General features: G+C 44.8%; 1 protein-coding gene across 11 annotated transcripts in view; it reads left to right on the top strand.

Moving 5' to 3' along the window:
• The window catches only part of GIT2 (GIT ArfGAP 2), a 48921-nt gene extending 35962 nt beyond the window's left edge, over window positions 1–12959 (top strand). For 7 of the 11 annotated variants that reach the window (XM_082417453.1, XM_082417452.1, XM_082417449.1 and 4 more), the window contains 5 exons: window positions 703–792; window positions 4773–4855; window positions 5463–5651; window positions 8892–8955; window positions 9491–12959. In XM_082417453.1, coding sequence (XP_082273579.1) covers window positions 703–792; window positions 4773–4855; window positions 5463–5651; window positions 8892–8955; window positions 9491–9703 — 639 coding nt within the window. In that variant the 3' untranslated portion in view covers window positions 9704–12959. The remainder of the gene's footprint in view (window positions 1–702; window positions 793–4772; window positions 4856–5462; window positions 5652–8891; window positions 8956–9490) is intronic. The other 4 variants (XM_082417444.1, XM_082417451.1, XM_082417445.1 and 1 more) reach the window with 1 other exon arrangement.
• The last annotated feature ends 174 nt before the right edge of the window (window positions 12960–13133 follow it).

The raw sequence follows: 13133 nt of genomic DNA, 5'->3' as shown, positions 1-13133 counted from the left end.
AGCCCTAGTTTAATTTTGTCAAGCTTTAATGTGATAAAATTACAGTGTTGTTATATTGTAATTGGGAGTCTACTACTTCAACTTTTTAAGTTGTTTGGGCTGAACATTCTAAAGCAATTGATTTGATACATTTGGTGTAATGGGAATGCCATTGAACTAAGTTAAGAATCTTATTTTTGTATAACTGAAAACAAAATTTAGGAAAAGCCACTTTGTTAGTTTTCACAGTGTACTTTTTTATTTTAGAACCATTTAAAATGTAAGAACGTCTTATTATTGTAAAAGTTCTATATCTGTACTAAGGAGCAGATTGATAGTGTATACCAACTTTAAATCATTTGTATAGTTTTTCATTTCATATCATCTGTCCTGGTTAAAAAACAAATATTTGTTTAAGGCTGTCTATTAAAAAAAAAAAAAACATTGGCAAATTTGACAAATTATGCTAGGTATTGTCTTTCCCTCATAGAAAAGTAACCTTATAAATTCCGAGTAATTTCCGAGAGGCATTTCACTAAGGGATTAAACATCTCTGGGGATCTGTCATTGGCTAGCGTGGAATTTTCAGCACTGATCTCATGTGTGTAGTGAGTTGCTTTTTAGGATTTTTTTACTGGGAAACCTGGGCCGAAGCCAGGGTAGGTGGTGGGGTTTTTTGTTTGTTTTGTGTTTTCCCGAGTGTGTTTCTTTTTCCCCTTCCAGATTGGGAGGAGTGCGCTTGTGACCTCCTCTTCGTCTCTGCCTTCCTTCCCCTCCACACTTTCCTGGTCGAGGGACGAGAGCGCCCGAAGGGTTAAGTACACTCTGAATGCTCTGCTCTCTGGAGGAGGGGCAGCGCTCCTGGCGCTCTGTGCTTCTCCCAACCCTCCCTCCCTCCGCTAAGTGCTCTCTGTCCTGCATGAGGCAGCGCTTCCCTCCTGGTGTCTCAGCTCTCAGCACTCACACACGCATGCATGTCTGCAGGAGGCGGCCTCCGTCTCCTCGAACTCCACATTGCTCAGTCTCACGTGACACTTAACAAAGTCTGCAGTTCACCCTGTAACACTGATTCTGAGCATTCTGTCTTTTTAAACAATCAGAAAATTAGCTGGCTGCTGGTTAAATATTATAATAGGGCAAATCTGTCCAAATTTGTTCCGAGAACTAGTGTATTTGGACTAACGGAAACACTAAGACATCGTGCTCTTTATTTTTTATTTTTTTTTACCTCTTGACATATTTTACCTCAGCACCTTACTTGACAAACCAAGGTTTTGCAGTCCCTGCGTTCTGCATCCGGATTGCAACACATGGCAGCACTGGAGGTGTAGGCACCTGTTAGTACGAAGCTGTTCACTTTGTTCTTTGGTCAAGTCCAGCTTGCCGACGTATAATTTACATTCCCAGTAACAGCACTTTGATACAGGTAAGCTCCTTTTAGAGTAGCCAGGCAGCAAGTATTTATCAAGCACCTTGTCCACACCCAGCCTTTTGGAAAGTCAGTTAAAGGGTCCTGGGGACTTAGGTGACCTCCCTGCTCCCAAAGGCACTGTCAGTTTAAAAAACAGTTTCATGCATGAAGAGTACATGGCAGCAAGCTGGGAAAGTCGTGACAGAGCACAAGCTTTGCAGGCCTGCGTTCAGGTCCTGGCTCTTTTGTTTTTTACTGGAAGGGCAGTGTGGCTAAAGTGAGAGGAGGGAGGGTGGGTGTGGGTGAGGGACCACCTTTACAGACCAGGGGGATTTGCACTGCCCTTTGTCCGTTCCCTCCACGTTGGCAGGAACGATGGAGAGTCTTGCCCACTGCCAGTGCCTTATGGCTCGTGGAGGCCCTTTGGGGGTTCCTTTCTGCACTTTTGAGGTAATCTATTTAAAAAAACCTCTTGACATATGCTACTATCTTCTGAGCAGTTCTGAAATTGAACTGCACTGTTGATATTACAGTATTTCAGTTAAAGTAAGGGGCAGTTAAATAGAAATGAATATCTTATTTGAAATGTTGTTGCTAAGAGTCAAGTAAACCTCTTTTTGTCCACTGTGAAAGTTTTTAAAAATTTGTTAGTAGTTTTGAGAATTATTGCAGAGACTGCTTACTGAGACAGTGTTTTGTGCCGGTCATTTAAACTGATGATCCTGATTGCTCCTGACAGCTTCATCGTGAGTTTAGGTTTTTATGGCATGTCTGTATGCAGAGAAAACTACAAATCTATTAAATAAACTGAACCAGCACCAGCTATAAGGTAACTTTTCTATTAACAGCTTTGAGAGAGCAGCACTTTTAACTAGTAGACCTTAGTTCTGCATGTTTACAATAATTTTCATAAAATTAATGCTGACTAATTTGAAATCCTGAAATATGCTTTTGTTGATAACGATGAAGGATTTAATGTAAGTAATGGATTTCCTGGGTGGTTATTGTTGTACGTTGTTTTCTGTATTTGAGAAACATTTCCTGAGTACTTTTATTAGATATATGAGTCATTACTCTTCTAAAATGTTTCAATGAAACTTGGTACTTTTGATCATTGTGGAGGTAATGCATTTGATTTGTAATTATCAAATTTACATCAAGGAAGGCAAAAAGATCCATTATAAAAAGGTGGGATTTTTCTGGGTTTAATTCCGTTTTCTAGCTTTTTCCACCGGAGCAGCTCTGGACAAATGTCCCAGGATAATTATTTAAATGCAGGTTTCTAATATTCCATTTTATGCTGTGTATGTGCATGTACACACACAAACATACACTCATCTGTGTGTGTGTACGTATATATAAAAACTAAAGGAAAAGAAATTTATTAGACATTCACTGTGAAAGGTAAGAAGAGATTTTTTTGTTTTGTTTTGTTTTTTGTTTTTTGTTTTGTTTTGTTTTTTGAGATCATCTCTGCAAGAGCGTGGTTTCACTGTTCCGTGCCTGCCTTTGGTCTTCCATGTAGATAGCCAGTAGCCAGTAACTCACTGATTGATCCATGAAGCCAAACCAAAAGCAGCAAGTGAAGCAGAACTGCTTGCTGGTAGGAGATATAAACAAAGGGATCTTAAATGTTGTAGTAGTTTTTACAGAACTTAGCTTTACAGACTCTTTATAGCTGCAGGCCAGCATTTTCAGTCATTTGCCAGATGTATTTGAGTGGTTTCAGTACAAACTCGTATTGAACTTTAGGATCCCAGTGCAAGTGTCTTACGTTAAGTGACTGGGACCAAATAGAGCATTTGGGGGAAACATGAAAGACCTCAGCAGACAGAGAAAGAGTGTTCTCCCTGGGAGAGGACAGAGAGGGGTCACGGGGATAGTAAGCAGCACGTGGTGTGAATAAGGAGCCTTTCCCCATCTCAGGGCTGGCTGGCTGCCTGTCTGCCTGCCCGCCTGCCCGCCTGCCTGCCCGCCCGCATAGGGCCTTCAGAGGGCCAAGCAGCATTATCAGTAAGGAGCAAACAATTAAACTTTATGGAGACTTACTTAACTGACTCACTCTAAGGGAGCCATTCATTTGAGTGAAGCTACAGGGTCTCCGTATGTTTAAACAGGGCTCTGAATTTACAGGCTCTATATCTTTAGCCACATTTTATTGCAGCAACAATAAAATTCCTTAGGCACATGTTTTGATTAACTTGGATTAAATTCAAGTTACAGAGCTAGAAATAGCTCATATTTGTCTTTTGCAATTGGTAATCAATTTAGGTTTTAAATCAGCTTCCACTGATTTCTGTTCAAATGAAGAAATTCCCAAGCACTATGGGTAAAATAAATACTGAGGGGAAATCCTTTGTATTAAATACTCCAGAACTAACATAGTCCCTTTCAAAGAAATGTGGTCCCCTTCAAATGTTGTCACCCCAGAATGCCCTGTACTTAGCAGTGCTGCCATTTGCTCAAAACAGTCGTAGGGTTCCTGTGTCCCATTTTTGTTGCACCATATCTTTATGTTTTAAGGGATAGATGTTTTGGGAGACAGATGAAAGGGGTTGGAAACCAAGTGTCACACCGGGTTAATCCATTTTGGTTCACAAACAACGTGTGGCAATGAATGAATGGTTTCTGGTTTCCTTGTGTGACTCACACAAGCCGTCTCTGAGGATAGTTCTTGGAGAGCTGTGTTGTGAGCAGTGGAGGTCCTCAGGGCCCCAGGTGTGGGGTATTGGAGGTAGCAGGAGACAGGAAGCCCAGGTTCTTAGTCCGGGTTTTCTGCTGACTCTTTGACCTTGGGGGTGACCCCCAGCTCTTTTGGCCCTTCCTTTATCCATCTGGTATTAGACTAGCTAACCTGCAGGCGACTCCCAGTGCTGACGATCTGTGGATATATGTGCGGACCCATTTGCTTCTTAAATGGGCCCCATTATATTATAGTTAAACTCCATACTCCTCAGCTAAACGTGAGCGTTGCCTTGCATGTCTGTTAGTTTGTACCGGGGATCTGTGTATGGAGCAGCTAAGAAGCAAAGAAGAAAATGGGGCAGAGAAGGAAAGAAACCGTTTCTGGATCCACTATTCATCTATTACTAAATTTAAAAAAAAATTTTTGTTTTATTTTCTGGCCGCGCCACGTGGCTTGCAGGATCATAGTTCCCTGACCAGAGATCAAACCTGGGCCCTGGACAGTGAAAGTACCGTGTCCTAACCACTGGACCACCAGGGAATTCCCTGTTCCTAAATTTTTAATAAAGCATCGGCCCCCGTCCCAGATGAGATCTGGGGCATGAAGGCCACGTAGCCTGACAGGTAACAATTCCTGAGAAGGCACCCAAGAAGTGTCTGGTGCTCTCAACTAATGTGGTCGCCTTTTCTCTTGTAGGCATCCAGGCTGGAGAAGCAGAACAGCACACCTGAAAGTGACTATGACAACACTCCCAATGACAGGGACCTGGATGACTTGGGGTACATGTGCAGGAAGAATGCCCTGGGGCTGGGCTCTTCAACCAGAGACCGAGCAGCGTGGTCAGGAGGCACACTTCACCACCTGCACCCGCTTCTCTGTTTTCAGACCCATAAGGTCCTCAGATATTAAGGCATAAGTTCATAGTTCACACCTCTTCCCATCTCACATTATTGCCACAGGGGCCTTTTTTCCTTTTACCAGCAGATTAGACTCATCTCTGAGTCTCTGTAATGCGCTTAAAGTCAGTTCTCCATTTCATTTTCGAGTCAACGTTAGGTTACATCCTGCATTTGCATCCCAAGGAATTGGCTCGATTAGGGTGGCTTCATAACCACACACCCTCCCTGTTCCGGTTGTTCCCTCCCTTTCCCCGTCTTCGGCCTTCCTACGAGGGTCATCACGTCCACCCCCGTGGTAGAATGAAGCAGCCTCCCTATGAGCTGTGGCTGCCTGCTAAGGAACCAGCCTTACCCCGAGTCTCCTGCCAGACAGGATAAGGGAAACCACAAAAGCAGCCTTCGGCACATGCACATGCTGTGGCTCCTAGAAGCAGAGAGGCAGCTGATCAGTACCTGTCACATTTAACCACTTCTTCAATGCTCACAGGCCAAGCAGGAAGGGAAGGCAAAGAAGTACAGTGTGGCAAGGTGATGGCTCAGGCCCAGATGCAGCAGAGCCCCACGCGGCCCCGAGCCCCGTCTTCCCCAGCACCGAAGACGTCATCCGGAAGACTGAACAGATCACTAAAAACATACAGGAGCTCTTAAGAGCAGCCCAAGAAAATAAACACGACAGGTAAGGGGGCTTGACTGTCCGGCCTGGCAGGACGTGTGCACGTGCTCTGGAAGAGATGCTGCTGCTCCCTTACAGGCGGGGATTTTTTTTTTAATACGCTCACTTCAAAAGTTGTTAAAAATTTCAGGTTTATGTAACAGGCTTAAAAACAAATTTGTAAATTTGTCTTTTTTTTTTATGTAGTATTTTTAATCTTTCATCTTCTTATGAAGTGCTCTGAATATAGCTGCCTCTAGAGATAGAATTGCAGCATATTTGGGGTAGTGACATTCCTAGTTCTCGAGGTGAAAGAAGCTACCTCAAAACTGGCAACACATTCTCCTGGCCACACTGCTGTCTGTGGTCTCCTTAGCTGGGGAGAAATCTGCTGCCATAGAAGGTATCCTGAAATGAACTTGATTTCTTACTTTTTTCCCTCATGCATGTGCACGTCTAAGAAGCAAGTGGTTTTTAGAAAAGTTTATCTAATTGTCACCCAAATCATTCTGTGCTCCTGAATGAAGAGTCTGCTCGCTCTGGGCAGAACCATATCTTGCAGAGTTATTTCTTACTGCAGAGAAGGGCCCGGCTCTCGTTCTAACTCACCCCTCTGTTCTCTGGTAAGTTGTTAGCTGTTGCAGGTGGTATCCTAGTCTCACGCGGCCGGCCTGCTCCAGACACAATCATGACACGTTTAATATCATCCCACTGAGTTTATGAAAGCGGCTGAATTTGATCAAAACCCAAGAACAATCTCATTTTTTTCATTAGGTCAGCAAAGTTTAGGGCTTCAGTGAAGAACTTCTCTCCATGCCTTTGCACGAACAAAAGTTGTTCAAGGAACACAGTACTGCTTCTTCTTTTTCCTGTTCTCTTCCATGAAAAGATGTACCAGTGTCTTTTGCATTCTCCGTGTCCCTCGCACTGCCACGCTCACCTCCCCATTTTCTACCCTTTTCCGTTTTGCTGTACAGCTCAGACTTCTCCCGGTGTCATTATTTCCCACTCAGTAGGAGAGGAATGGTCAGTGTTTATTGAAGGAGCAGAGCTAGTCTTCATGGCTGGACTGCTGGAGGCTCCTCAGAGAAAAGGAGGAACCTGCATAATTTCTCAGCCTCCTTCCACGAAAATTATATAGCTGTTTATCTCCCCCCTGCCCCGGACTTCCTCTTTATCACACGCCCTTCCTGCCTCACACGCTACAGGTGTGGAGTTCCTCTGCTCAGCACCACAGCCTTGGCAACAGACAGCTTCATTACCACATTACATAAAGCAAAACGTTTCACACCTCAAACGTATCAAGGCACCGTGATAACAGGGTGAACTCCTTCCCTGGGGCTCTCCCACCATTGAACAACATGCTTCACTTCTCATTTCCCCTGGCTCAGAAGTGCCTTGCTCGTATTTCAAACAGCAACCAAGAACTATGCTTACATTAAGTTTCTCTCTTTGATGGTTGTCAAAAATATAAATATCTGCCCTGGAGCTGTTTCTGGCTTCAAAGATCACAATATGTGGAGCTTGGTACAATTTGGGAAGTTTCTTTTTTTTTTTTTAAGATGTACAAATCCATTCAGTATATGTCATGATCTGTTTTCTGTAAGAACCATGAGAGAATGATGCAGAGATTTTTAATCATCAACTCACTCTTTTGGTTTAAACTAGAATTGGTCTAGAGAATTTATATTTTATAAATTGTTCAGTGTTCTCTTAAAATCTCTGGTTCCTTGCATATGTGAGACACTTTCTCTTTTTTTTGGCTGCATTGGGTCTTTGTTGCTGTGCGTGGGCTTTCTCTAGTTGCAGTGAGCGGGGGCTACTCTTCGTTGAGGTGCGCGGGCCTCTCATTGCAGTGGTTTCTCCTGTTGCAGAGCACGGGCTCTAGGTGCGCGGGCTTCTGTAGTTGTAGCACGTGGGCTCAGTAGTTGCAGCACGCAGGTCCTAGAGTGCACGGGCTTCAGTAGTTGTGGCGCACGGGCTCTAGAGCACAGGCTCAGTAGTTGTGGCACACGGGCTTAGTTGGTCTACGGCATGTGGAATCTTCCCGGACCAGGGCTCGAACCTGTGTCCCCTGCATTGGCAGACGGATTCTTAACCACTGTGCCACGAGGGAAGTCCCGACACTTTCATTTATAACCTTACATTATACGAATTAAACCCATGCCTTTTTCTCTTGTTTTCTCCTCTCGATGATCCATTGCTTGTGCTCGTCCTAAGTGGACAAGTAGCCCATGCAGGCACGGTCAGGCTTAGTCCTGGTCCCCTGGGCTGAGCAAGCTCCCCACAGCCCCTGACCTTCCCTCAGCCTGGTCCCATCCCCTCAGCCTCCAGCCTCACTCCCTGCCTGTCTCTGTTTCTGTCTCTCTCTCTTACACACAATTACATAGTCCAGGGATTACTACATATTATGCGCAAAAGCCTTTTCAAGGAAAGATAACAAGTTGTGAACGTGGACCCCCTCTGGTAGAGAAGGAGGAGGACTTTGTCATTAATCTGCATGTGCTTTCTTTTGTGGCTTATTGAGGACTTCCTAAAATATGTCGTAATGAGTGAGTTTTTGAGAGATGTCCTTAGGAAAAATGTCTCCTCTGTGTAGCAGGAGGAAAGGGTGAATTATATTTCTGGGTCAAAATGAAAACCATAACCAGCAAAACATAAAACTCAGGTGTGGCTCTCAGTTAATGCTCAAGAAACATTTATGGCTGATACAGTGGTTGCTGTGGACATTGCCTTTTTTTGAGGGTCTTTGTCACCAGATGGGTCGTTGCCCCTTCACATTTGCAAGTTAAATAACTCCTATGCATTGGTGTTTTTGTTATTTCATGGTGTATGGTTCTAACTGCTCATAAAGGTAAAAGTCGGGAATTCCCAATTGGAAGGCATTTTGGTATAATTCAAACCAGTTTCTTGAGATGCAATGATTTAATTAAAATGTAGGCAGTCTTAATTTGAATGACCACCTTGAGGAGGTGTAGATATCTTTACAGACTAACTGTTCTGTGGCTCCACCTGGCTGGTAGTGGACGTTGCCTACATTCATACCTGGAGACTGTTTTTGTCTGACTGAATGAACTTTCAAGAAAGGATGGGGCCCCTGCTTTATCACAGAGCACCTCCTGTTGATGTGGGATCCACAGCAGGTTGGCCATGGCCTCAATCCCTTTGTTACGGGAATGTAAATGGGACCTATTCTTAGCTGAGTATTCTCTGTCTCTGAATTATTTTCACTGTCTTTGAATAACCTCTTCAATATTCTTGCAGTTATATTCCCTGCTCAGAGAGGATACACGTAGCTGTTACAGAAATGGCAGCATTATTCCCCAAAGTAAGTCACTCCCTACTAACTTGGTTCAGATCCCTTTAATGAACCGTAAGAAATTTCTTTATGACCTTTACATTATATTAATCTTTTTGTAGCACAGAAAGTTTTAAATATGCAAATAGCCATATAGGGCTTTGAAATATTTTTTGTGCTACATGAGTATTGATTTGGGTTTAATAAGACAAGAATGTACAAGCCAAATGCTGAAAGGTAAAGCATTAATAGAATGAAATTTTATCTGGAATATTTCACCCAAGTGGATTAATGTTTTTCAAAAACCACTTCAGTATAGCACTACTAAATGCATACTACTAAATACACTGCATGCACTTTGACCTTTGAGACAGAGCCCTTCAGCATCCGCCACGCTGTGGGTTGCCAAGCTTGCAATGTTCCGAGCACCCTCAGTGAAAAAGTGCTGGACAGAACTGCTGTTCACTGTGGAATAGCTTGAGTTGTTTTCCGAGGAGTGCTTGTCCCTGCTCTCAGATACATCCACCCTGCAATTCATGGCGAATGCCTGTGTTTTTCTGTTTAGAAACCCAGGTCCGACATGGTGAGGACTTCCCTCCGCTTACTGACATCCAGTGCCTACCGACTCCAGTCGGAGTGCAAGAAGACCCTCCCAGGCGACCCGGGCCCGCCCACGGACATCCAGCTGGTCACGCAGCAGGTCATCCAGTGTGCGTACGACATCGCCAAGGCCGCCAAACAGCTGGTCACCATCACCACCAAAGAGAACAACAACTGAATGGCAGGGCTGGCCCGGCCCTTCTGTTTTCGAGGCTTTTCTAAGTCTGGTTTCCAATTTAGACATGGAACTCTTCCGATTTTTACAGAAACGAACGTTTAATGAAAATTTAAAACTTTTTAAAAGAAAACTCAGTATTATTTTTGCATGTTTTCTAACAAATTTTCAACTGTTAATTTAACCCACTTGCCTTATTTGTGCCTGTTTGCCAGTTTACCTTCTGACGTGCTGTTGTGCTGTCCGTGACCGTCGAGTTAATGATCATAGATATCCAAAAGCAGATCTTCATTGTTTAAAGTATTTTAGAACTTTTCCATCCCTTCAGACTCCTTGCCTATGGCTAAAACTATAAGTGAGAGTTTTACTGAAACATTCTCCGGAGAGAGTTGGGTTAAAAAAAAAAAAAAATCAACATTGTCTGTTCCCTATCAAGCATTGTGCAATAAGCAGATTTTCCAGCCTCTACTGCAGAATCTCTAAGTTTGGGGTATCTCCAAGCAGGCATGTTAGAGAAAGGACTTTGCCACTTTCTAAAAATAGTGTAACGATCTCTCTTGGAAGGCAACAAGGAAGTGTTCAGTTTCTTTTAACTGTTCTATCATATTAGATGTTCTCTCATCTAATTCTTCAATCCTATCTCTGTCTATTTCTATTTTACTATCATCCTGAAGTCTCCATGGCATCCGATAAGCACTCATGCTCCCTGTAGTGTGTCCCTTGGCCGTGTTATCACGCACACTCTGAGGAGCCTCAGTCCCACAAGCCGTAACTAATTTCGTCCCTCCCCATTCAGATAGCACTGCCATAAACGGTGGCAAGAGCAATGATCTGCTCCCCTTACTCCTCTAGCCGCCTAAAGCCTTCCCACACGACCTGCTTCGCATATCTCGCCACCTTTAAGGACTTCTTATGAGGTAAGATGTGTACAATCACCTGAGTTCGCTTCTCTTCCATTATCTCACTGGTACTTCACAGTTAGACATCACCTTTCAAGGGACTTCCAATGCAGGGGGTGTGGGTTCGATCCCTGGTTGGGGAGCTGAGATTCTATATGCCTCATGGCCAAAAAAAAACAAAACATAAAACAGAAGTGATATTGTAACAAATTCAGTAAAGACTTGAAAAAAAATGGTCCACATCAAAAAAAAAAATTCTTTAGACACCACCTTTCAAGAATTCCCTGGAGTGCTCTCGCTGACTACCCACTATTCCAAAACTACGAAAGCATGCAGGTGTAAATTCTGGAACGTACCGAGATTAAGTTAATCTCAACTGAGCCTTTTAAGTTACTAAGAAGAGCTTTGTTGTTCTAAAAGCTAAAGCATATTCCTTCCTGCTTGTTGCCGCAGTTTTGTGTGGGTGTGGCTCAGACCCTGACCTAGACCAGGGGGACCAGGGGGTAATGACATTGGTGAGTGAAGCGAGCCAGGTGCCCAGGGCAGGGGACAGTGGGGGAGTCCGTGGCACATCAGTGGGCACAGCAGCTCCCTGGCTCCACTCAGGCTGCCACGTGGAAAAGTGGGCCTGGGGTTGCTGGAGCTTTGATTTGTCAGGAGACACCAGATATATTTTGTGCCGTCTCCCCATTTGTAAATGTTCGCGACTCATCTAAAAGTGTTCACGGCACATGTGTGGGTGAGCTTTGGCCTGTAGGCTGCCACCTCACAGCTCTGCTGTGTAGTGTGAGGGCCTGGCTTCCCTGGTCTCCCCCGGTTTAGCCTCTGGGCCTTACCTGGAGCGTGGCCACCGTGCCCTGTGATCAGTTGCTGTTAGTCCTTGTTTCACCCATCTTTTCTGTCCCATAGCGCTCGTTCACACACGTGAAAAAGTCAAACTAATCAAAATTGCCTAAAAACATCCTCAATAAGCCTGTATTTTCACAGAACTGTTTGATTCACAAACACCTTTGTAGTGTGACCGAATGCTGTCGGAGAGGAGCACCGCAATGGTGTTTGGTTTACTAAGTCACTGTGAGTGGGTGCTTTCGCCGGCTTTTGCTGCACTGAGTAGTGTGGGGAAAGGGTCCACATCTCCAAGACTTGTCTGCACAAACCTAAGTGCCATGCTCTTATTGGATGCTGAGGGGACGCCTTCTCAAAGGATGTCTTCTACCTTAAGTTAAAGCAGTGTCTGAGAACCCTTTCTGCATGCTGCATGTACCGGGCTGTCCCTCCTCTTCCTTGCAAACACGTGCCCTCCTGCCAGGCCTACATGGGCTCCTCGGGAAAGACCCAGCGGCAGTCCAGAGTCAGTGCCCTTGGCCTCCCGGGGAGGACGGGCTTCTGGATAATGAGTCGCCTGCGGTGGGTGAAGTGGTGTCTTCACTCCAACACTCAGGACCTGCAGTGATGGACGCTGTTTCATGCCGCTGGAAAAAGTCAAGGAACATGGGGACCACCAAAGCATTTCCAGTTGTGAGAACACCGCAGGAGGTTGCTCTGTTAACCCACAGTGCCAAAACCCGGGAAGGAAGTTCCCAGGTGGAGTGACAGGAGGGCCACAGCTCGTCCTTCTCATCAAAGTGCCCTGCCCGTTTCCTCGGCCCTGAGAGGCCGGGGTTAGAGGTCCCCGGGGCCTGCAGACAACTCGCACCTTGTCTGAACGGTCGTTCACCGTCTTTTGCACATGGGTTCCACAGCCTTGCACTAGTGTCTGAGTTCTGTAATGTCATTCTCTTACCCTTGATTCTCAAATCCCTGCCCCCTCAAATGCCCCTTGGAGCTGAGAGGTCGGAGGTAGGAAACCGGCATTTGCTACTTGCTGGGGGGAGACAGCTCCACCCCTGGGCTCCTTCAGCTGAAGTCATCTTCTGCCTCGGAATGCAAATAGTTCGTACTTGCCAAAGAACAATGAATCGGGCCCAAAGACCAAATACAGCATCTCATCAATTGGAACTACAAACGCACAACTCAGGAGCTGTCCTCCGATCCCTCCAGCAGTTTAAGCTGCAGAACCAGCGTGAGACCGGCATGAGTGTCCTCCGCAGCCACCCTGAGCTCCCCAAGCAGAGAGTTTTCCTTCTTTCCTTGTCCCGGTTGAAGGTCACCTTGATTTTACAAAAGAAAATGCTGCATAGGAAAAATGAAATGCCTTTTATTCCAATGTGTTTTATCCATGTCACCCATTATTCTGTACTTATTTTTCCTGTTTGTTGTACATTCTATTCCTGTAATTATTGTTCAACCCTTTAAGCGTTGTAAAATCGTTTTGGAATTTGTGCCTGCTACTTATGCAATAAACAGGCTCTGTAAGTGTCCTTGTGGTAATTCTATGCTTCCCATCAATAAGTTGATGTTTCCAGATACTAGGTCAAAGTTCCTAGAAAGTTCTTCCCACAGAACCCCATCTTTGATGAGAGACGGTATCAAATGTGCCTCCACCCTGGGGGGGGCTCTGTCTGTTTTCAGAAAGGATGACCTTTTCCTCCTCT

Source organism: Balaenoptera physalus (assembly GCF_965194825.1).
Source record: "Balaenoptera physalus genome assembly, chromosome: 12".
Taxonomy (NCBI): Eukaryota; Metazoa; Chordata; class Mammalia; order Artiodactyla; family Balaenopteridae; genus Balaenoptera; species Balaenoptera physalus.
The sequence above is the reverse complement of the archived record's forward strand: the minus strand, read 5'-3'. Positions and strand labels throughout refer to the sequence as shown.